The sequence below is a fragment of the Rhea americana genome, unplaced genomic scaffold (genome assembly GCF_003343005.1).
Source record: "Rhea americana isolate MKP2758 unplaced genomic scaffold, rheAme1 scaffold_29, whole genome shotgun sequence".
In the NCBI taxonomy this organism is placed as follows: domain Eukaryota; kingdom Metazoa; phylum Chordata; class Aves; order Rheiformes; family Rheidae; genus Rhea; species Rhea americana.
Genome location: NW_028186412.1, coordinates 3385943 through 3411421, shown reverse-complemented (window position 1 = coordinate 3411421; position 25479 = coordinate 3385943). Strand labels below are relative to the sequence as shown.

Genomic DNA, 25479 nt, shown 5'->3' with positions numbered 1-25479 from the left:
CCTTGATTATCTGTATGGCTTGTTTTGAGCAAATGTATCTAAAATTCCAGTTATGTAATTTCTTAGGTAAATAAGTGCTTGTCTTGAGCAACAAGTGATTCTTGAAAAATAATTACACTACCTCTGTCAACAAAACGCATCTTCTGTCTGCCTTGTTCATAATCCGTGATTCAGAATATTCCCTTCTTCATAGGTACCCCATTACGTGAAATTTACCCATAAACCCCTCTGTTCAGACCTATGTCACTGCCACTCATCTATGTTTACTGAATTCCTGTTGCTGACTTTCATCTCCATACATATTCTAATTGTTCTTTACATTAGCTCACTGTGAAAAATGTTTTGGCCTACACATATGTCAAAAATATTTTAAAAAAAATAAGTTGTATGCCATAACACTAACCTAAAGTCTTCATCAACTCTGTTAAAACGAGCCTGCTCTTTGGGTAGAGCTCCACGACCAAATATGGGTTCTAAATAGACCCATTTCCTTTGAATTTGGTTTAAATTCTGTAGATACTCATCCAATTCAGCCAGTCTTTTTTCCCAGATGGACACTTTATCTTCAAAACCTTTGTAATATGGGGAGTCCTTGAGGGACTGTAGAAGACAACGATGATCTCCAACCTGATTGACTATGTCTTTCCAGTCTTTAATAAGCCTGATCGTCTTGCTTTGGCTATCTTCGTAATCTGTTAATGTAAAGATAGCTCCAGCTCCCCAGAGTTCAAGTTCACGTAAGGCTTCTCTGATTGTGACTTCACCTTGTGCCCGACAATTCAAATCCTATTTAAAAGCATAAATATGATTTGTTTGAAACCATAGCACTCACAACAAATTTTCCATTCTTTACTTCTATAATAAGAAAAAATATAAACAAGCACACAAAAATATGTCATATGGAAAAATATGATTACATTTCCAAAGACTATATAAAATATATGATAAAAATACAGTAACCTTACTTGTTATAATTCATACCTTAAGTTCTGTTGCTTTTTCTATAATAACATCAGTCACTTTAAGTAGATCTCCAAATAATAAACCCTCCAGTGTAGTGCCTCGGGGAAAACCCAGAAGACGAAAAAGATCCAGCCAATGGTCTGGAGAAAGATGTTCACCTCTGACATACTTTAAGAGCGGAATTATCATCTATGGGAAAAATGTGTATCTGAATCTGTCTAGTCTTCAAGAAAATGATATCCGTTTGATTATAGTTACATGCTATCAAAACAAAACAAAAATCAACATTTCTAAACCAAAGCATATTTTTTCAATTCATGGATTTAATGTTTAAGATGTAACTCTGAAGAAAACTCATTGCTAAATGTGTGTCCATTGAAATTGTAATGACCCTCCTGTCCACTGTAATGAACTAAAGGCTTCTTCAAAAAATAAGTGTAACATTCAAAATAGCATCAGGAGGTATTTTGCTAAACTTTAAGTAACCTTACTTTATGAACTGAGCTATGTATAAATTTACACAATACCCCAAAATATAATACCCCAAAATGCCAAAATTCTTTTGATTTTATAACCCTTTTTATAATTAGGATCTTACTTTATATTTGTCTACTTCTTTTTGCAACTTTACTGTCATTACAGTATGTTCTTCTATCTTCCTCATTTTGTCATGCCAGTTAATCAAAAACTCTTCAAACAGGTATGTTTTACTCCTGTATAAATATCAAATATAGAAAAGGTCATAGTCAAATAGTACTATAACGACATGTACATGCCCATGAGGGATAAAGAAAGAAAACTGCACCTGAAAGTAATCCAGTCTTCTTTGGCTTTTTCCTGAAAACCTTGACAAAATTCTTCATACAATGCCCAAATTTCTGCACAACTCTTAATATCTTGACATACAACTGTTGACAAAGAGAAGTCAGGCTCTTCCAATTTAAAATGATGGCATTCTTCACTGAAAAGAAAGACCATTGCATAATACATTATATTACTCCATTATACACTTACGGTCTAAGAGATGCTACTGCATGGAAATAACTATACTCATTTAAAAAAAAGTCATTGGCTTCATTGAGAAATACTGCTGCCAATTGAAATTTTGCTATAGTCTTCTTCCCAAGCAGAAATAATACAGAAATACTAGGAAGAACTATCCTACACAGTGATGTTCTCTAGGCACTTGAAGGAAAAATCCTCTTTTTTTGCAAAACAGCCTGTCCTGAACGTTTTCTTAGAGTGAGAATGTCAGAAATTAGAATCACGTCTTTAGTGTATGCATTCCCGTATTTCAAAGCCCAGAATTCTTCATTCTACAAACTTCAAGAACTCCAAAAAGTTATGTTATGTAACATGAGGAAAAAAAAACTTAAAGATTAATGAACAACCTRTAACATAAAGAAAATGGAATTCATTAAATTACCATTTTTAAAATTCAGTAACCTCTGTGATACTACTACTGCAGAAGATCTGCACATTCTTATGAGCAGTACATAGAGAGAAACATACATGAGTTTTTTCTTCATGGTTTCAAGTTCATCAAATTCTTTTTTTTTTTCCTTTATGGTCTGAGCACTTCTCTCAAGGACATCCTGATCACCTGTTTCAATGACATCATCACTTGGTTTTAGCTGATCCCAACGAGCTTTAAACTTCTCCAGATCTTGGAGATATATATTAATACGTGACATTACATTTCCTTTCATCATTTCAATCTGTAAAGCAAGAAATAAAATAACATTCCTTTCATAGTTTGCAACTACAATTAGTAACTAATCAAAACCAAAGTAACCACATTTTTTCAACTTTTTGTAAGAAATAGCTCATCTTTATCCTTCTATATTTTAAAAAGAGGGTACTAATGGTATTTTTGCTGCTATTTAAGACCTGTTTATTTGGCCTATGTTATCTATTAAGCCTGCAACTGGTATCGCATAGAAGAATTGCTATATTTGTGTGGCATATATTTGCAGTGGTACTTCAAATGAGTTCAGCAATCTAYCTATGTACTTGTAATTATAGGGCTGCATATTGTTTAGCAGAGTTTTGGGRAAAAAAAGTATTAAGCAACAGTATTAATAACATGATATAATGATAAACACACATTTTGTTAAACTGCCACCTTGTTTTCACTTCAGTTAACCTCATTAAGCCATATGCATTTATTCCGAAAGCTCTTAAGAGACAGAACTACAGCTCATTTCTACACAATGCATCAGTTCTACACAAGTTGTACCGAGGTTTTGTTTGAATAGTTCAAATATTCTTCCTTCTAAGGCTCTCACCTATGTCATGAACATYGTTGTTAACACTGACCTGAGAACATTCATGGATTTTATTTAATCCAGGAAAAATATTTCTCCAGATTTACTCAGACTAATATCAACATAAGTAAAATATTAATCTTTCATTGTTACCTGCTCTGTAATCATAAGCTTATGGCTTTCCATCATTAATTCGAATTTATCCCACGTAGCTCTTAGGTTACTGATAGTGTCTAAACCTGTACCAGCTACAGTTCGCAGGAGTTTGTTTTTATCTTCAGCCTCTTGAAACAGTGGAAAAATCTAAATTCAAACAGATTAAAAATATACATGTAAATAAGTAAAAATTCAGCAAATCCTGTTTACTAAAACTACTTAAATAAATACATAAGAATCATCAAGTATGTATGCACATATTAYATGCCTATATATAGCTGCTTTCTAAATAGTTTGCATAATAACAGTAAAATATTGTAAAAATTAATATGCAAGATAATTCAGAGAAATTCTAAACCCTAATCCTGAAATGAGATATACAGAAATGAATGCTTACTATGAATTAAGCAAATTACTTCTTATATATTGCAGAGTTCCACACAACCAGATCTGAGAGCAACATCAGAATAACAGAAATTTAATAAGTATGTATATATATGGAATCACAGAAAACAGGAGCAGAGATACTTCAAGTAAATGAGTAATATATTCACAGAAAGAGCAAGATTTTTTTTTCCTGATAATGGGAAAAAAATCAAAGGTTTTTCTTTACTAAGAGCCAACCAAATTTTTAAAAAATTAAAACTGCTTTATAATACAAAAGTCAGAATAAACTGAAATAAACATTGTRTAAAACATTCATTTAGAACTGAATTCCATTCTGGATAAATATTATCTACTTGAGAAGAGTCAATATGGCTTTTGTAGAATTCCAGAATTTTGTAAAATCAGAACTCTTTGAAGATATGAGTAAGAATATGGATAAAGGGGTTAACATATTCTAGTTCGGTTTCCAAAAAAACTTTTAACACAACTCCTTACCAAAGGAAATCAGATAACTTGGACATAAGAACAAAGGTCTCTGCACATTTAATTAATTGTGCAAAAGACAGGAAATAGATATAGGAGTAAATCGGTAGTTCTCGTAAAAGAAAAAAAGTCATCTGGTGGGGTTCCATAGGTTTGTGTGCTGGGCTGCTCAAGGAATTTATAAAAGAGTTGGAAATGGAGACTGAGCTGTGAGATAACAATCTTTACCAATGACAGCGTTATTCAGAGCACTAGAACTACTCCCCTGTGAAGAGTTGCTGAAAGAAATTAGAAGAAATAGTGACTGACAATAACAAATGAAATTCAAGCAGCTAACCATGAAGTGACATATGGGAAAAATAATCCTAATTTCACGTGTAAAATGTTGAGTTCTGAACTAACAACTGCAGTTCAGTATTGAGATCTTTGGGTCATGATAGCCAGTTTTACAAAAATGTCAGCTTAATCTGAGCAGTGGGAAGTAAATCAAATTTTAAGAATTTTTAAGCAAGGAAAAAAGAATACAAGAGATTATATTGTTATGTCACAATATAAATGAATGGCTTGTCCACATCTTAAAAACTATGCATAGTTCTGCTGCACAAAAAAATTACTGAAAACTAGAAAATACTTACCAAAGGGCAACAAGGATGATCAAAGCTATGGGTAGGCTTATGTATAAGGAAAGATTARATAAACTAAAATTCTTCAGTCTAGAAAAGAGATAGCTGATGCAGAATATAACAGAGAATAATACAATCATCTCTGTCATGAAAAGGAAGAATAGGGAATAGTTGTTCCACATCTCTTCCAACATAAAACAAAAAGGGAGATTGTAGGTGGGGGAAAAAAAAAAAAGTTCACTCATATAGTAGGTTGTTGACTTWTAATTGACCTATATTTTACTAAAGGATATTTTGGATCTCAAAAGTGAATTTACTTTCAATAGGAGAACAGATAAGTTTGTGGAAGAGAAACTCACTGAGGGTTACTATAAATACAGAAACCACATACAGCTCAAAACACTCCTGAGATGAAAATGGATGGAAGCTAGAAGAATACTATGGGAAAGTATCAAATAGCTGCTCTGATTTTATGCTCTTTTCTAGGCAGTCACTTGGAGAAGAAATATTGTGCTACAGGGCCCAGTAGTCTGATAGCTACTGTAGGTTCTAAACTAATGATACTAAATATAATTTTTCATACTTGAAAACAATAATATTTTTGAAAGCTGTTACTTTGGATATGATAAATTGTATCTTACCTCTTCTCTTCCTTCAAGTAGGTGTGTATATTTTAAATTGTCTTCTGATATTTCCTCTATAGTCTGGGGCCTAACTACTAATGTTTCCATGGCATCAGTAAGAAATGAAGAAATATCGTGCAGGTGTGCTTTGCAAAGAAAATAGGAAAACAAAGTTATTACGGAGAAAATATTTATAGTAATACATTTCAAAGTAAGATAAATGTACTGCAATACAAATCTGCCATGAAAYATGGTATTATACACAAGATATTTACTTTAAAAAAATGAAGGTGTCAATTTTATATACTGCTTCAACATAGATTGTATGTGTGGGCTTACATATAGATTTTTAAATGTGATCCACTGCTTTCAGTGTATGATTTAGTCCCTAAGCACTGAAGTCACTTCTCAGAGTTGAACATAAAGTCCTAAGGCATTTATTTACACACTTATTAAAATTTTAAAAGCCAGTTTTGAGTAAGTAGAGAAAAACAGATACTAAAACTTAACTTAAAACCTCCCTTTAAACAGTGAGAAGAAATCACAAGCAAAAGTTTGACTAAGCTATAACACTGCATTTTCGTAAGAAGGTAGATCTCCCCTTTTCTTACGGTACTGAGCAAGAACTGTACAATTCCGAAAAACAATTCATCTTCCAGGCTTTGGAAATAATCCATTTTCTACGTAACTGCTGTACTGAGTTTGCTGTGCTAACTGTAACAGTTAAAGCACAAAGCTTTGGCCTTACCTACACCTTATTGCATTCTCTATCCATCCCAGATAAATACAGACCATCCAGGAATGGAGAAATATTTTGCATTCTTTAATCTTCTGCCTTTTGAAAATCTAAGTCACAAGTAAATCTATGGTATAAATCTGGACTATTTAAGACTTAGTGAAGTATTTCAATTAATAATATGAAAAAAAWGATATCTTTGAATTGCAACATTTCATTATTTCATTCAATGACTCAAATGTTTAAGAAATTTTATTCCAGACAAAAGAAACAAGTGAAAGAATGGTCATATACATTCTGCTACTTCTGTAATCCATATGGCCAAAATAAGCAAGGCACATGGACGTCAAAAGGTCTTTGGTTTGGCCCTTCACGAAAAAGTAGTGTCAGATCACTTTCTCTCCACAACGATTTTTGCAATTCACTATTCCAAAGGGTAAAATATTTCTTAAATAAAAAGAGTATTTAACAAAAACATGTACATATATGTTCTACAAATACAAATTTTTAAATGCTGTTCATGAACGTTATTTACCTTGAATAGATTTTCTCAGAGAAATGACAAGAACATCATACAACTTCTGGATAAAATCATCAATTACAGTTTTCACAGGATTGCAATTAACTATTAAACAATCTATCTTGATGGTGCTTCAAGACAAAATATTAAAAAACATGAGAAATATACAGCATTATATAAATATATGTATTYATAGATATATGTGATATATACGTATCTCAGTATCTCTAAAAACTATACATATCCATAGTTTTTGAATTACCCCTAATAAAATTATCTTGATTTTGTAGCCTAATAAGAAAAATCTTCCCTCTATAAATCTACAAATAAAAGTTTTAGTTCATTGGGCAAATAATTGTGTTATTCAAAGACTGAAAAATTTACAACCATTATGCATATAAATGCAATTTTAYAGGGACTAAGGTCTCAGGTTCTGATCCTCCAAACACTTAGAAAACTGCTTATTTATATAAATATTTTATATATGTATACATATACATATATATATAAAACATATGCCACTCAGTCTGTCCTTGAACCTTTGCTATCAGCAATATAATTTAGCCAACAAGTTCCACGGGTTCTTTTCCCCTGCATGACATAACACTTCTTTTTATTCATTCTGAACATGACTCCCAKCAGTTTCACTTGATAACTCTAATTRCATAATACATTAAATTCCACATGAATCTTCATAAACATAAACGCCTACAGCAGTAGAACTTAAAATACAAAATCGAATTACACGAACTGTAAGAGTTTTATGAGCTAATTACATGTTTAACCATACAAATTATGTGTATGAGTTTATTATGTCTGTCCCWAGTGTCACATATATTCAACACATACAGAACATAGGTAAAAGAACTGTTAATGTATAGCATGTCTTGCGATATTTCAGAATCAGTCCTTATTTTTTAGGTGGCTCCATATGGAGTTTTTAAAAATGAAGCCTTTAAAAGTTTTCAGGGAGAACTGAGTGGAGAGAAATAAATAAAGTCTACAAATAAAACCAAAAAAACAAAAATTGAAACATTAGAAAACTTCAAAGACGTAAAAAATGCTTTTGAAATTCTACTTACATCTCATAGGAAAAAAACATTTTGAGTTTAAAAACATTTTGAGTTTACTATGTTCTTTAAAGTATCTAACAAAATTAATTATTCAAACATACAAATAGGTTAACACTATACCTTGGAAGACGTTCTGCTTCTTTCCCTCTCACTTTTAATGCTTTGAAATTTTTTTCCCAGTCCTGTTTGCTAGAAAGATGTTTCTTCACCAGAGTCTCCATATCTACTTGGCCAATTACAATCCATTCCTTTTTAACATCATTTTTGATTTTATGGAAAAGAAATATTTGGCAGATTAAAAAGCCCTATTTCTCAATAATATTAAAATACTTTTTAATAATAATCTCAAGCTACATTTGCTTTAATCTGTTAATTCAATTACCTACAGATACTCTTAGTGCAAAAATCAAGAGGTACAGAATGGTACAACATATCACCACTTTTAAGGATGATCAAAACAAATTTCGAACAAGGATGAAAAGACTTCTATAATGCCGAAATTTCAGTGGAAACTGTACATATGCTTCAATCTAGGCATGTGCTTAAGTGCTTGTCTTAATATGGATGGACTTATTAAGCTTACACATCTTGAAAAACAGGACCATAATGCTCAAATGTCATTGYTCAATGAACTTTAGAATGTTTCAAACATAAAACAATGTACATCTGAAAGAAAAGATATGAGTCAGTCAAATATTGAAAATACCTTAAATTGATCAGAAACTTCTGCCAACCTTCTGAACAAATCTTCTGCCTTACTGAAAGCAGTCAGAAATCCATTTGCATTTCTTTCGGTCATAACAGAGAAGATAGACTCTTCTTCTGTTTCACTTACTCCCCTAAACTGATTTGGAATGGAGATAAATCTCTTCATTTCCCTGTAATATCTGGCTCGTACTTCCTCAAAAGGAGGTCTGAATTGCAACCGGCCTTGCCTAAAAAGTAAAATAAATCATGCAAAGTTAATATTTGAATTTAATTTGAGTCAGAATACTTTCTCAGGAGGAAAAAAAGAGATCTTACTTGAATGTTAGATCAATATTTATTTCTGGCAAATTCTCATTCAGTGCTTCCAAGCCCATTTGATACTGATGCTCCAGGGCTTTGTAAAGTTGATGATTCCAGTGCTGCCTCCAAGCTTTCATCTCATGTGAGTTGAAACCCTAAAAATTAATAATGCTTATTTTAAATTGTTTCCCTCAAATCATAATTATTTTGTCAAAYTTAGTGTAGTACAATGCCTAAGGCYCTGGATCTTATAAGATTCAAAGAAGAATTGCACATGTTTGAGTATTAAGATGATCTACAGTTACCATATTATTCCAAATGGACACAGGAATAACAAAAAAAAAATTATTCAAAATCATAACCACACTCTATTGAAGTTTAGGATAAGAACTCCACTGAAGTTCATCTCCTATTAGTCTATCATGAGATTCTTTAATGTCATTTAAAAATATTATCTATAGGCCTCTGCWAGAAATAAGATACAAGGCTAGCTGGATGTGAGTTATGAACCTGTATTAGTCCAAGGTTGTTGCAGGAAGCTACATGGTTATGCATTACCCTACAATTCAAAATTTGCCAGAGGAACTCTTCCAACAAAAAGATTCCAGAGATTAAGAAAGTTTAAAATTATCTCAGCTGAGGTTATTTAAGGTAAATACTATATTATTTATAAATATGGTTTAAAAAAAATGTMAAATTGTTACAAACCGACACTGCTATGCCAACATGGACTGTGTAAGGAAGAAACCCAGAGAAATGGAAATTTCCCCACACAGACCACTGTAATACAGTTAATTATTTCTAGCTCCTTTCCTCCAAACAATGCCTCTGAAGAGTTAACAGAAACCTGACCAAAATTATTGTGTGAATAAATTCATACACTTATCTTTCCTATGCTACTACATATATTGCAGATAGAGCCCTGTAAACTTCATAAGCTGCTGCAGAGTTTTAAGATCTTGATGACAACAGTAGAAGACTAAAATGTCTTGGCATTCTGCAAGACCTAGACTGGCACTTCCAATCTAGGTCKTGCACTATTAAAAGAAAAAAAAATACAATTTAGTTCATTTTCCACATAAATATTCTGTAATAACAAAACAATTTGCAAAAAGATCTTAAAGCAAATACAATTGGAATATTATTTTTTCAAAAATATAATGACTTGAAGATAATAATTGCAAGCCTTTGCAAATTAAATTTCAAAAAAATAAAATAATTCAAAGTTGCAACAAAATATGCATAGGGCTAAAAATGTGATTACTTTACATTAACTTCWGTAGATGGCAAATTTCCTAAGAAAAATAAAAAAAATTATTTGACTGTCAAATATCAACTATAATAATCCAGGTTTGCATTAGAAAAGCCAAAGACATCATAATCCTCTACAAATACAGCTCCATAATTGGTGAAGCGAAGAAGAAAATTTGAATTGATTTAAATGTTATCTTAAAATACCTTCGGTGATAGCAGTACCAATCATACTCTGATAACAGGCTATTCCACAATTGAAATTTGATAGGAAAACAAAGAAAAATGTGGCTTTTTACATTATGCCAGTAGAAATGTATTTCTAATTTTATAGAAGTTTATGTATATTTTATTTCATTCTGCCTGGGAATCTTTCATTTCTATACCAATTTCTGTAATTTACTTTGTGTTAAAGGCTCAAATRCAAGCAATCTACAAGACCTAAGAATTTCTCATTTTGTCACCTAAGTCCTGCTAATCGACCAAGTGTTTTTGTTCTTCCATTACCCATGTCACACAAAACAAATACAATCCTTATCCTTCTCCTCAGCTGAGACTCACACCTGGCATTAACTAAAAAATACACACAGTTTCCATGACATAGCTGTTATAAAGCAACTCATTAATCAGAACTCATTCAAGCATAATACGTTTGAGTCTTAAATCTTGAAACCACTGAAAAGTCAAATTTTCAGTTTGCAGTCTGATCACCAGACCCTGCCTGTGACTCGAGGCTGGCAAAACCAGTTCTGAGCTCCTGGACTCCTTCTTTCCAACGTTGCTGCTGCCGCAGTAGATCAATATTCATTAACGATATAACCTAAAAGGTTAAAGGATAATACATTTATCACCACATAAATGAAGATAAAGTAAGTTACACAAAACACTATTTCAGTTTAACCTGGAAAATATACCTTTTCAATGAAGTTTGTGTGCCACTTTCTTAGTTTTCTATTTTCAGTGGAAAGTCGTTCAGCTGCAGCTTGGAGCTTTTGAATATAAGCTTCCAGTTCCCTAGGATTATCCCATGTTATTTGTGCTTTTCCTCCAGGACCAGATTTTGAATACTTGAAAAACAGACAAGCTTTGTAAGGTGTAATGGCAAACACACGACTAGGTTACCAGCTAGAATATGTGGCTGTATGCGGCAATATGAGAAAGATCTTTCTACCACTCAGTAAAAAAAAAAAAAAAAAAAAAAAAAAAAAAAAAAAAAAAAAAAAAAAAGTCAATTTACCTCCCTCTCACTACTGGGCTAGAGAAGTAATAAGGAGACATATCACAATACCAGATTTATCTTTATAGAAACACACTGGGGAAGGATTAATGTCAGACTATTAACCAGAGTTGGAAATAAATCCACTTAGGCTGTGACCGCTGCTCCACAAACACAGACATACCTTAAGTTGAGGTGGCATCTTAAACTCCACTCTTCCCCTTTCTTCTGCACAGATCAAACAATAAACTGGCACACTAACAACTGCTTATTCGACACCATATGTTTTTTATGGAATACATCTTTAAAATTACTCTGTAAAACTTCACTGATTCAAAATGTACAACTTCGAGGAGTTCCATTTCTTATTTTTTTCAGTCAAGGTTCTGGGTCCACCAATTTTAAATTAAATGCTAATGAAACGGATGGATTTGCTTGGATTGGAAGACTGAAGTAAAAAAAATCAGTAATAAACACAGAAAAAGCAGTGCAGAGTACACACAGATACCACTAAATTTTAAAATAACACAGACAGAGGGATTCTTTCACCTTAATTATCTGTTCAAATGCTAGAGCAGACTGTAACATCATTGGCTTCTGACTCTCAATCATTTGTTGATCAATAGAATTATAAAAGTTTGCAACCTATAAAAATGAAGAGATGAAATTGAAAAGATAAGAATATTTACGTCAGTAAATTTAACTCACAAGATATTCCTGAAAGTGTTGTCTATTCAATATCATTAAGAAATAAAAATTCAACACTAGTATTTTCATAAGTGTGAAGTACATATACCATGCTCATATGATCATGTCTTCCTCTAGTGACTAATTCCAATAGCAAAAAGACCACTCTTTACATATGTCCAAGATAATTACACTTCACCTTGAATGAAACAGGTTCAGGGCCAGATTTATTATTAGTGRAACATTCAATTGTTTTATGCAAACATAGGCATCCAGCAATATTTCAGATGCTTCCAGATAACCAAGACATAATATGTTATGAAACCTAAAAAAGATCCTTTTCCTTCCACATGGAGAGGTGAAGTAGGAGTGATACCCTACAACTCAGTTTACCTATTCACACATAGACATCTAGTATCATCTGAGATGCCTACTTGGGCCTCCAACAATGAACAAGATGACATAGTTATCTTGTAAGTCTTGTCTCACATGAGCCATAGCTGTGCTAGTATCTCAGATACTAATGACATCTCATGTGGTGCTGTACTAAATTATATCTATGTATCTACATACATTTTTTACTAACATATATATATATATATATATACATATATACATATATATATATATATATATATACTTATTTCATGCAGTAATAGAAAAGACTTGATATGGTCTTTCAATTGAAATACAGGTAAGGGCAGAGTCCTATAAAATTTATATAGCATTGAGTAAAACTGAAAAACAAACCTTAAATAAAACAAACATATATTTGCAGTGAAACACTTTGTACCATTTCAGCTGAGGGTTAGCCATGTTGAGGACAATTCTGCCCACTTTATCACATTTTCCTCAGTTACAATGAACAAAAATTGAAACTAAAAATAACACACAAAAATAATGAACTGTTTTCTTTGTATATACTAACTTCATAGGACTTTATTGCTATCATTCATCTCATTTCAAAAAAAAAGACTTTTTTTAATTTAATGATGAAAATGTGTATTCCTTTATTTCTATTCCCTTTTAAGAATTTAGTTAATTTATTCAAGAAATAGCCACTTTCATACAGAAAAATGCATCTAAAGTTTATCAATCACACAGTGAAACAGGGAAGATAATACTTAAAATGATCTACTAATAAAACATGGAAATCAAAATACAAAGTTATTATGGCTTTTAATGTTATACCTGTTTGAGGATGACTGCTTGCTTACAGAACTTCTGTGCAGTGTTTGCAACATGTTGTATTTTAGATGGAATAGAAAAACCAAGGGCTGATAGCTGACGTACTTCTCTTAGGAGAGTCACCAAGTGATCTGAATACAGTATGTTTAATGTTCCAGAAATGTGATCCAGCTCCATAACCGGACTGTTAGCTTGTATGCTAAACCAAAATTAGTTTAGACATATTAYTCAATATAACTTGATATGAGTCCTTTCTTAGGTGCATTTTATAATACGGTAAGTAATTCTAAAAAGCTTGATGCATTACTTTTTTCTGTATATTAACACCCTAAATTATTCAGATGCTATTCTAGTAACCTTTCTCTTAACTTACAGCCATTGAATACAAGTAGAAATGGACAATGCTTATTAGTTTGGCTCAGAAAGTTTTACAGACATGTTAGTAACAGTTAACATTTAAATTAAGATTTTTCATTGTAGTAATACTTCTACCATTCCTCATCTAGGCTTCTTGCATAAACACTTCACCTTATCTTTACTACTTTTTTCCTCTTATTTCTCATCTTTTTCTAGCTTCTATATCCATTGTATTCCTCTTGCAGTAACTCCTCTTTCTTTTCCTTTTAATTAATCTCTTCCCAATAAGCTAAAAAAATCTGTTGAAATATCACAAAAACAAAATTCTGTTGTACTAACAAATTAGATGGTTGCTATATATTGCAGTGTTGAATTTGCTTATTTGTCATATTTGTGTGTTCTTCATAAAGTATCAACATCTGTATCCTGTGAAAGTTCRGACAACCTTCCTTTAAAAAAAAATTTTTGTAACTCTCAGAGAGGCAGACAGAAGCTATGTGGTCAATCTAACCAAAAACATAAAGTAAAATTAAAAGAATACATATTTTAATCTACCAGAAAATAATTTCATTATCTTCGAGAATTTAATTCATGAGGTTTTAATCAATTTTCTTATCCTTCGTCTGCTCTATTTATAATGTAGTTTCTTGTGGATAGCAATTAGTTGTTGCATGTGTCAACTGTATATCATATTTCTACTCAGAGATCATCTGGTTTGTAGACACTATCACAACAAGTATAATAAACAGCAACAATAACCAAATGAGTCATGTACTTCATTCCATGAACAAAGGCTGGCAGGATCCACAATTGTGAAATGATAATGAACTCTTCCATTTTATTTCTCCTCTCATTCTTAGTTATGTAGTTTCACCTCTCCTTCATCAAGTATTGAAGATTACAGCATAATCATTATTTAAATAAAAATGTTATTTACCAAAGTCCTGATTTGGGATTTGATAACTCTGACTGGATATTCCTACACCAATCATCAAATTGTTCTTGTTCATATACTTTAAACTGTTCCAAAAGAGAATCTGCACTTTGACGAAAAGTTTGAAATCCAGACAAGTCATACAGCAGAGCCTCCGCAAGCTGGATAGCATCATCCACCTTAAACACAATCATAGAGAAGGGAACCTTAACTTCTCAACTTTCATTTTAAAAAAAAATCACCACAGTAAATACTAATGTTTATGTAATATCCAAATTGAGATCAAAAACCAGAATTAAAAAAATAAAATGAATCCTGAATTGTGCCACACATGTTCAAATTCTCATTTTGATAAATTGAGGTGTGGTTTGAATCACCCCACCTATCTACTACTATTTAGATTCCTTAGGRTACACCACTTGGTCTTTAGGTGTATCTCCAGAAGGCTACAGATGTCCCATGTGTCCTGTGTTGTATCTACAAGGTCCATACCAATGTCTTGGATACACAAAGGCTTTCAAATGTGACTTGAAACAGCAATTCAGAAATTCAGCTCAGCCAAAAGTAGGTACGCAGTCATTTGTCAGCTGAACTTTCTCAAGGCCTTTAATAGACCAAGCAAAAGAAAGAACTGTGAAGCTCAAGCTACTGCTCTTCTGTCTGTGGGGATAAAAAWATATATATATAGAATCATAGAATCAGTAAGGTTGGAAGGGACCTCTGGAGATCACCTACTCCAACCTCCCCGCTCAGCAGGGTCACCTAGAGCATGGTAGACAGGGTTGCATCCAGGCAGGCCTTGAAAATCTCCAGAGAAGGAGACTCCACAACCTCTCTGGGCAACCTGGTCCAGTGCTCCGTCACTCTCACAGGGAAGAAATTCCCCTCACGCTCAGGCAGAACTTCCTGTGCTTCAATTTCTGCCCATTGCCTCTTGTCCTGTCACAGGGGGCAGCTGAAAAGAGTTTGTCCCCGTCCCCTTGACACCCTCCCTTCAGGTACTTGTACACATTGATAAGATCCCCCCTCAGTCTTCTCTTCCCCAGGCTGAAGAGGTCCAGCTCTCGCAGCCATTCCTCAGAGAGCAGGTGCTCCAGCCCTCTGATCATCTTTGTAGCCCTACACTGGACTCTCTCCAGCAGCTCCATGTCTCTCTTGTACTGGGGAGMCCAGAACTGGACACAGGACTGGAGATGAGGCCTCACCAGGGCTGAGGAGAGGGGCAGGATCACCTCCCWMSACCTSCTGGCAACACTCTTCCCAATGCACCCAGGGATACTATTGGCCTTCTTGGCCACACGGGCACATTGCTGGCTCATGGTCAACTTGTCATCCACCAGCACTCCCAGGTCCTTCTCTGCAGAGCTGTTCTCCAGCAGGTCAGCCCCCAGCTTGTCCTGGTGCATGGCGTTATTTTTCCCTAGGTGCAGGATCCTGCACTTGCCCTTGTKGAACCTCAGGAGGTTCCTCTCCGCCCAGCTCTCCAGCCTGTCCAGGTCTCTCTGAACGGCAGCACAGCCCTCGGGTGGATCAGCCACTCCTCCCAGCTTGGGATCATCAGCAAACTTGCTGAGGAGGCACTCTGTCCCCTCATCCAGGTCACTGATGAAGTTGCACAGGATGAGACCCAGGACTGAGCCCTGGGGGACGCCACTACCTTCAAGACTACTACCCTTTGTCACATTCAGCTGAAATGGGCTCTCGAGTTTTCTGCAAATCACAGGTGAACCCCATAAAATCTTGAAAAATAGTTATTCTGGGATGGATAATATCTTTCTATATTTATTGCATGGCACTTATTTTGATAGGAAATATTTTGCTTTTAACTAATCAATACTTTCCAATAAAAAGTTTCAGAAAGTTTCTAACTAAAGTGTAAACACAAACTAACAAAATAGTGGAAGTTAAAATAGAGTAAAATATATCTTAAAACCATTCCATTGTGAGAGAACATAAAATTGTTTTCCATTTGCTTTTACTACAGAGAAATAAAGTTCAGTCTTTAAATTAGCATTACAAACTCACTGGCAGTTACTGATTCAAACAAGCGCTCTCAGAAAATCCCTTCGTTATCAAGGAGACACTTTGCAGGTCAGTAATAACAAATGAGTATTACAGTGTCATACCCTGGCTAACTTTGAATCTTATAGAATTTAAAAACGCAGCCTAAAGGATACAATTTGACAAAAAGCTCCATCTCTTCACAGAATATTGGTCCATATTTTGTCAAAAAATATTAAGTCATAACAGCAGGTTGTCCAGTGTATAATGAAAAGACAATCTTTTGTGTTAGTAAGTAGTCCCACTAGTAAAGAATACTTAATATATAACTCTTGAGAAAGCTACAATTTTTATAAATATTAAGTCTCCCCACAATCCTATGCATCATGTTTTACTCATATGATAATATTATGTCTAAATTGTAATGGAATCTATTACCTTCAGCTCCAGYTGTCGCACCCATACAATATTATTGACAACTTCAGAAAGGTTTTTGCCTAAGAGTGGTCCAGAAACATCACCAGGAACACCATGGCATCGTGTTTCAAAGTCTATCTGATAGGCTAACACAAGCAAACAACTCATGTTAGACTAAAAACCCAAGAGAGCAAGCTTAAATTAATTATTATAGCTTTAAAATGTATTAGGGATATTGATACTACTCTAAAAGTAAATAAAAAGCCCTAATACACAAAAAAAATCATATACTGGAAGACTTATAAATATATTTTTACCTTTGACAGAATCTTGAAGTCTTGCTAGCAATGTTTCCCTTTCAAAAAGCAATTCTTTACTAATGTTTGGACGCTTTATCAGTTCCTTATATTTCTGAAATGTCTGAAGAAGCTGGAATATGAAATTTAAAAGAAATTATCTTTCTCCTGAAAAAAAAAACATATTCCAGTACTATTTATTAGCATTGTCCGTAAATACGGTTTCTGGTCATCGGTAGTTACTTCTTTGCTATAAACTCRGTTAAGACTTAAGAATTCAGTAATTTGATCTAACGGAAAGTTTTCAGACTATAAAAGTATCTATACCTGTTGAGGACTATCTTGAATTTCTGAAATAAATTTCTTCAATTTGCTTGCTATTTTTTGTTCTGCTGGTGCAATAATTCTTTCATATTGAGAGACTGCAGCTTTCCATAATGGCTAGATAACAAGTATATATGTTAGTTTAAGAGAGTTCATATACATCATAAAGAGTGACAGAAGTAATGTAAAAATAAGCATTTTACCTCTGTGTAAGGATTATAGTGTACAGGATTTAAGCCAGCAAAAGGCTCAAACACCTGGATAAGATGTAAAGCATTTTGCTCTCCAGCTGGCAAAAAAAATGTAAGTTTTTCATGCAGTGTTCTAATAGTTAGCACCTACAACAGAAGAAAATATTTGATTATTCAACATATTCGTACATAAAACTTACATTTAAAAGCAAAAAACCCAAGAAGCACAAGAAACTTTTGAAAGGTTCACACAAACATACACATTGTGGAACGTTATCTTAATCTAAAATATTTTAAGTGGGTTTTTTTGTAACTCAAAACTCGTTATTTCATTCTGTTTCCAACAAAATAAATGTTAATAAACCCAATCTTTACCTCATCAAGACGTYTGCCAAGTTTGGCTAATGATTCAGGGAAGTATTTCTCATTTTTCCATGGATGTAGAGTGTAACGTTGCCACAGCTGTCCAGTTAAGTACACACAAGCTGATACCCACTGTTCACAAATCAAGATGCCAGCTTTTAGATGTTCTTTAACAATGTGAAAAGCATCCTCCCACAGATTCAAAGCTGCCAATTTTCTTTGAACAAATCTACCTAAACAGCCACCTAGAATTCCCAAAAGTAAACAAAAGCAATATGCCAAGTTTGTTCAAAATAATTGCTAAAATCCATACCAAGTTCCAATCCAATTCACATCCATCAACTTGTGTAATTTCCTACAAATCAAACCACACAAATATATCTGTAACTGATCAGTCATTTTCAGATCAGTAAAGACTTTCAGATTCTTCAACATCTCCAAGTTAAACCAGTCCAACATCAGAAGCTGACAGAGTAGGATTCTGGAATCCACATAAAAGCATCTCTCCCTACCATTACCTGCTTTTACCCYTAGCTCTCAGGTTACAGACAGCAATCTTGCCACACAGGCAAACTCACTATCATACTTGGTTCCCAGAATATGGGACTGCTGTCATGAAAACAAGAGAAGCAACTTCTCTTCATCTTCTACTCTTACTTCCATGCAAGTTGAATCAATTTTCAAGCAGCATTTTTATGTAAATAACTATTCCTTATCTCCTCTAAGAAAAAGACAAGTCAAACAGAAGCAGACAAATCTGGCCCACAGACTGAAAGCAATATAAATCTATTATCTACCATCTTCCCAAGAGTGTGTGAAGGTGTCCACCAAAATTGCCCAAATTACTACAAGACAAGTAATATTCCTGCATCATAATTACAACAAGCAAGCACCATAACCCTGTAGGTTTCGAAAGGTGATTTCATGTGGGAGAAGGTCCCTGCTCCAAGGATTCACTGTCTTCTTTTTTAAATAATTATTTAATACAGAGTGCATAAAGATTTACCTATTACATCCAAGAGATTATGCATGCGTAGCTGTGGATAAGGATCATGTTCTGTTTGTCTCCACACACCATCAACAGTATCTCTGGTAGTCTCCACTAAATCCACAACTTCAAATAATGAGAGACTATCCAAGTTGTAATAATCCTATAAAAACATATTTTTAATAAGTTCAGTACTAGTATATTAGAACCATTTATACTTTTCTAAAGCTGGTAACTGATATAGTTTCCTGCTGAAAGAAATGTTATTTCTTTATTGCTTAATGGAATAGAACAGCATCCTGTCAAAAAACATTAAGCATTTGCAGAACTTTATTCATGTGAAGAATGCATTGTTTTTCTGAGGTGCTACTTGAGTATGCACTTTACAGGTTCCCAAAATTTTGCAGTACATAGTCCATTACTATCAACAGTATTTTCAATTTTCCTTTATATAATTTCATGAGTCAATTTTCAGTTCACAAACTGAATGTTTCTGATCCGTTCTTAGGATTTAATGGCCAAATCTGCTCCCAATTAAATTTGGCCACTCCCCCCTGCACCACTGTCACTAGCAATTACTTAATGTCATTTAAAGTAAAATTTTGCTGAAGAAAAACAAACTAGTTATGCATTCTTGTAGTCATGTTTTTGAAGAGAGTGTGCATATATTGAAGTACATTTCACAAAAAGAATTTGGTTGCTTTATTAAGTCTACAAATACATCATTGATTACATAAAAGAAAAAACATACTTTTTCAATGSCCTCAAATAGGTCTTTAAAATGAGAAGCTCTCTCTTTGCTACACAATTTACTCCCATGATGAGCACGTTCTATCCAGAACTGAAATTCATCTGTTGGTGTAAGTATAGCTGCAAATAAAAATAGAAAATGTTTAAATAAGATATACATGAATGTTCATGAAATACCTTCAGTCAGAATACATTTGTAAAAGAAAATTTTTACTGTATGGTTATACAAATACTCTTCAACTTTTCACTCTGATTAAACGTAGCACCAAGTTCATACTAAGAGACAAGGCATTGATCATCACCAATTCCAATCTACTAAACATGAGCTTATATTTTACATTCTGCAGTCTGAGCCTACTAATCTACATGTTTTACAACATATTTTAACTTAAAATTTATTACAAAAGATGTAACTACAAAACAAACCTCGCACATCATCTTCACTGAATTTTCTCCCCATGTCATTAGGATCTGATCTTCTGAGAACAGTACTTAAGCCGGCCTCAAGTTCACTTAGAAGTTTCTGGAGTTTAGGATCAAATGCTTTACTCCATCTCTCATCCTACAGTGAAAATTAAAAAAAAATACAAATCATATGATGGAATCATTATTTAAATATTTTCAAACATTAAAAAACATTTAAAAAGAGATTACAAATTAATACCAGTTATTCACATGATGGGACAATGAAAAGTCAAGGAAAAGCACGTTAYTCTATTCACACCATTCAAGTCAGAATCATACCATACAATATATTTTTTATCAGAAATTCAAAAATTAATTGTTTGATTTATAAAAGAACACTGAGTACATGTTCAGAAATTCTTTTTTAAGTAAAATAAACTTGGAATCTCTTTTAACAGTAGAATCTGGAAATTGCTAGAATCAATCCTTAAAAGATAATACAATTTTCTATAATTATTTTATGAATGTACAATGTGTATTAATATACAAGAGATTAAAACTATTTAAGTGTTGAAATTCTGTTTGCTAAGATTGTGAAATCATGTCATGGTTGTCGTTTTCAAAGAAAAGCCCGCAAATGAAATATGTTCTGTAACGGAACAGAAAGAAAAGCCTAAGAACATTTAAAAAAAATCCAAACTATGGAAAGTGAAGWTGTGCAAATTAGTCCAGAGTCCAGCACAACTTCTGTCATATACAAAAATAATCATGGTTTGCAGAGTACTGGTCTACCCATTTGAAATAAAATCTAAGAATATTTAGAACAGGAAAAAATACACAAGACTGGAACTATTGGTGCAACGGAGCTATGGAGCAGTTGTCTCCCATTAACCACAGTCCAGTGTATTCCATCTTTCTAGCAGACATACACATGACCAGAAGCCTCCTCTCATCTCACCAACAAGTGAAGAGTAAAGTGCCTTCGCCAGGTTATAACTCAGAATTAACATTCATTATTCTATATCCTAGGAGATTTTATTTTTAAAACTTAAAATATATATCTCAGAACAGTTAACATAAGCTGGGGAATTTCAATGTCCCTTTAACATTATAAACATTTAAATCAGGATACTTCTCACCTTCAGTAATAGAGGTGCAAAAACTTGTCGCACAGCTTGATAAAGGGTATTAATAGGTGAATCCGACATAGATGATACAAGAATATTACTGTGAAGATTATCCTCTGTAATTACATCAGGCCGCAGCTTAAAAAACACCAACACATTATTCTCTGAATCAGCAGCGTCCATCTGTAAAGATTGAGAAAACAGAATTTTGTTTTAGAAAACTCTGTCATTGATGTATATAATACTAAATTAGGTATACTGCTTACATAAATGATTTACAACAAGAAAATAAGTATAAAATAGCACATTATCCCCCACGTGTTGTGATAGTATACTAGTAGTATTTGATTTTCACTTTTATTATATTCATTCTTGAGTACTCATATAAGGAACCTGAAATGTAAATTATAATATCAAATATCTAATGACTTTTTCATTATAAAATATCCATGAATATCCTAGTTACTTATGCTACCTGGAATTTGAAAACTCTACTTGCCACTTTCTAGGGGCAAACTGAGAACTCTTTCTTGTGCCTAGAGAAGACAAAGCATGAAAAAATAAAGCTTTCTACTTTTTTGTTAGTTTTTTATGGTGTACAATTTTGGAAATGCCTTTCTAAATATTCAGTGTTGTCCTCCTGATTCTGCAGATACATAGCTCTGTTGCTATTCATAGATTTCTTAAGCACAAAGATATGCTTCTTCATCAGTAAAATCATCAGCTGAAACATGTGATTCATATCACCTGCACAGTTCAACTTATGAGTAAAGCTACAAAAGCTTCCACAAAATCAAGTACTGAAACTGTTAGTGGTCAAGGACAATTCATGAAACAGAAGAAAAGCATAAAACATTTAATAAAACAGTAACAGAGAGATACACTAGCTGAAATCCTAAACTCCGTGATTATAAAGACTCCTTGAGCATAGAGAGGTTTTTATCTCTTAAAAAGATCTCATCTCTTAAAAGAAACAAAGGTTCAGTGAAGGACAATTTTCAGTTTTGCTAAACACTCACAGGATAGCATTAGTCTTACTTTCTTAGCAGGTATTTAGACCAATGCCATGAACTTTCCCCTTATTCTACAGGCATGGTTTCACTGACACAATAGCTGTACATTATGGTCACTATATGCACCTGATCTATCTTACACTGTTGCAGRCACTGTTAGACAGTGGCTCAGAAGCACATCCAAAGAGTTGGTTGGTACACATAAATGCTCATTCTTGCATGATATAGCATGCACTAGACTTTACAATCTACACAGATGCTTACATAACAATATATGTAAGTAACTGGTCCACACAGCGGCTCACATTTTAACAGCTCATTACATCAGCCCTTCGTAGACACAAAAAYTGATAGAGCAGCCACCACGCCCCTGGCCCCACACTGAATGACAGGATGCACATCAAGCCCCATGGTTTGCCTGTGTATTCATAGGCACAGTCTGACCAGCACCACACCGTGTTCTGATTATACAATTTTATTCACTGTACATCATAGTTCATGGTATCACTTGGACGAGTCACYTATCAAATACAAACACTCAGAGCAGGGTAACACTTCACACAGTGATCCTCAGACTTTGCTTACAGTAGGCCACATCAGCCTGCATAACACTTGATTTGGACAGACACCCTCCATCGAACATGCTGGTTACCAGATAATGTGCCATGTATGAGACCCTGTTGCCTGTATGGACAGTGGCAATGGTATGCATCATATGTCACATCCTGTCACCAGCACTCACACTTGTCCTAGGACAACAGCCATACACCAGACTTCAGCAGCAAGATAACAAGTCATTCTCCAGGCAGCATTACATTCACACAGGGACAATATATAGCTGACACACTAAACTGTGTGTCAGCATGGACACAATTCATTAACAAATATATCACACAACTGACCATGCATTTTTCACAGGCTCTTGAGACTATTTCATACAGCAAACAGTAACCAGCGCAGGTTTTTGCAGCAGGATGGTATCTCCCACGTTAGACAGAAGAGTCTTTCCTGGCCACTCAAACTGGGTCACACCCCAGCTCCGCATGCCCACTCCACATGGGGATGCCATGGATACACRTGGGACCTCAAGGGTGCTTGGACACTACTATACCTTGTTAGAGGCAGTGAGCTGGCTTCCCGAGCACTGCACAACGAGGAGGAACTCGTTGCCATCGTCGAGGAAGTTGGCCAGCTCAGGACTGGCACGGAGCCCGGTCGACAGGGCAGCTGAATCCAGTCCGAAGTAGTTAGCAGCCGTGGCTGCAATAAAACGCTTCCTCTTGTCTCTCTCCCCGGCCATGCTGGAAGGACTCAGCCCCGCCAGGCGGCATCAAGGCAGCGGCGGACCCAGACCACCCCAGGAGCGCATGGCGCAGCGAAGGGAAGCGGCGCAACAGAAGGGCCGCGGGAGGGGGAGCGGGAGGAAAGGGGGCTCATGCGGGGCACAGGCCGCGGCCCGAGGCCGCCCGGCGTCTCCGCGTTGCCAGCACCCGTCGCTATGGCGACTGAAAATGGCGCCCGCGGCAAGCCCGCGCGCTCCGGCCGGGCGCCGACGGGCACGCGCCGCGCGGCTGCCGGCTCGGAGGACGGGAGCGATCGACGCGCTCGGTAATCGGCTGCCGCGTCCCCGGAGGGCGCCGGCCCCGCCCCCCGCCCGGCAGGCCCCCACCGCCCTCCCGGCGTCCCCCTGTGCGCTGACACCGCCTCTGCCCGGCGCAACGGCTGCCGCGGCGCGGCGGCCACCCCGCGGCGAGCAGCCCGCCTCGGGCTCGGGCTCGGGCTCGGGCTCGGGCTCGGGCTCGGGCTCGGGCTCGGGCTCGGCCCCAGCCGCCGGCGCCGCGGCAGGATGCCCGTCCCTTAATGGCGCGGCCTCAGCGGGCCGCGACTGCTGCACGCGTTCCCTCTCAAAGCCAAATTTACCAGCCAAAAATGTAGGAATAGGGGAAAAAAAATTTTCATCCGGGCATCTCTGCCGTGGSGGTATTTTGTTAAGAATCGAAGCCTCCTCAAGTTTTTGGTTCTGCTTTTTTCCGATGCTGATTACTTTTGAAAAAATATTTCCAGCTAAACTCCAGTTTTGAACGCAGAAATTACTGTTYTGGCCTGCTCCCATCACGCTGCAGGCCAGGTGCATCGCACGTAGGGAGACGTTACGTATGTCTCAATACTCATTAAAATACAGCGCCAGGGCTGGAGCACCATAGGCACCGCAGTGGCCGCTGCAGGGCCCGGCCCGGCCCAGACCCTGCCTCGGCCGCTGGGAGCGCGGGGCAGGCGCACCACTACGAACGCCCGCAAGCGTGCGCTTACACCTCCCTCCGGAGAAACTGGAGCACCAGTAACACACATACCGCRAGTTCTGGCTTCCCGATCTAGATTTAACTTCTCAGGGCAAAGGCTATCTTTGTGCTCCCACACGGTGTCCAGTACCCACTTACGACAAGCAATACATGCTCTGACTTGGGATGCAAGCAGTGATAAAAATACTCTGATAATATTGTGGCATGAATACCAATAGCTGCAGACTATATTTTGATAATCTTTTATCACATTGCTGCTTCAGCATACGTTACCTGGTATGTGCTATGTGGCTTCCAATGATTTATGAACCAATATGTATTTTAATTACTTCTTACTCTCCTATTTGCTCACTGCTTGCTAATGTTTCCACTGTTTCTTTAAAATAACAGGCTCTATACAATGAAAAAAATCTTTTCCCCTGAGTAGCTGTTCTTTAACTGGGCCACCAGCCACACCGCAATCAATTCAGTCACTAATGAGCCGTGTCTGCACAACTTCCGATGCAGGCGACCTAGCTTAATCGCGTGAGCTTCTAGCGCTGCAACCAGTGGCCGCAGACCGCGCGCGGTGGCATTCCTGCATCCATCGGTGCACTTCCTGGGATTTCTGGCGTTTCCCCATGACAGTGTTCCTTCCCTGCCGCTGCGGACACCTGGGCGGGGGCTCTCCCACACCTGGGCTTTCTGCAGCCGGGTTTCACTCCTCCTAATTTCTCTGTATTCGGGGGGGGGGCACTCGTGGTGCGAGGCGTGCTCTCGCCGTGAGCCCGCGCCCCCTGCGCGCCCCCCGCGCCCTCACGCTCCCCCTCAGGGCCCCGCGGCGGGAAGAGCG

General features: G+C 36.0%; 1 protein-coding gene across 1 annotated transcript in view; it reads right to left on the bottom strand.

Moving 5' to 3' along the window:
- DYNC2H1 (dynein cytoplasmic 2 heavy chain 1) overlaps positions 1-23844 on the bottom strand; it is a 170341-nt gene extending 146497 nt beyond the window's left edge. Inside the window, exons 1-26 of the mRNA XM_085309033.1 lie at positions 23459-23844; positions 21347-21517; positions 20229-20364; positions 19804-19922; positions 19071-19215; positions 18077-18309; positions 17714-17848; positions 17514-17627; positions 17208-17319; positions 16912-17036; positions 14476-14651; positions 13185-13380; positions 11856-11951; positions 11005-11157; positions 10812-10910; positions 8855-8994; positions 8538-8766; positions 7952-8079; positions 6774-6889; positions 5521-5648; positions 3384-3533; positions 2476-2681; positions 1769-1924; positions 1562-1676; positions 982-1152; positions 404-786 (exon numbers count right to left, since the gene is read on the bottom strand). Coding sequence (XP_085165159.1) covers positions 404-786; positions 982-1152; positions 1562-1676; positions 1769-1924; positions 2476-2681; positions 3384-3533; positions 5521-5648; positions 6774-6889; positions 7952-8079; positions 8538-8766; positions 8855-8994; positions 10812-10910; positions 11005-11157; positions 11856-11951; positions 13185-13380; positions 14476-14651; positions 16912-17036; positions 17208-17319; positions 17514-17627; positions 17714-17848; positions 18077-18309; positions 19071-19215; positions 19804-19922; positions 20229-20364; positions 21347-21517; positions 23459-23647 — 4121 coding nt within the window. The 5' untranslated portion in view covers positions 23648-23844. The remainder of the gene's footprint in view (positions 1-403; positions 787-981; positions 1153-1561; positions 1677-1768; positions 1925-2475; positions 2682-3383; positions 3534-5520; positions 5649-6773; positions 6890-7951; positions 8080-8537; positions 8767-8854; positions 8995-10811; positions 10911-11004; positions 11158-11855; positions 11952-13184; positions 13381-14475; positions 14652-16911; positions 17037-17207; positions 17320-17513; positions 17628-17713; positions 17849-18076; positions 18310-19070; positions 19216-19803; positions 19923-20228; positions 20365-21346; positions 21518-23458) is intronic.
- Positions 23845-25479: the final 1635 nt, after the last annotated feature.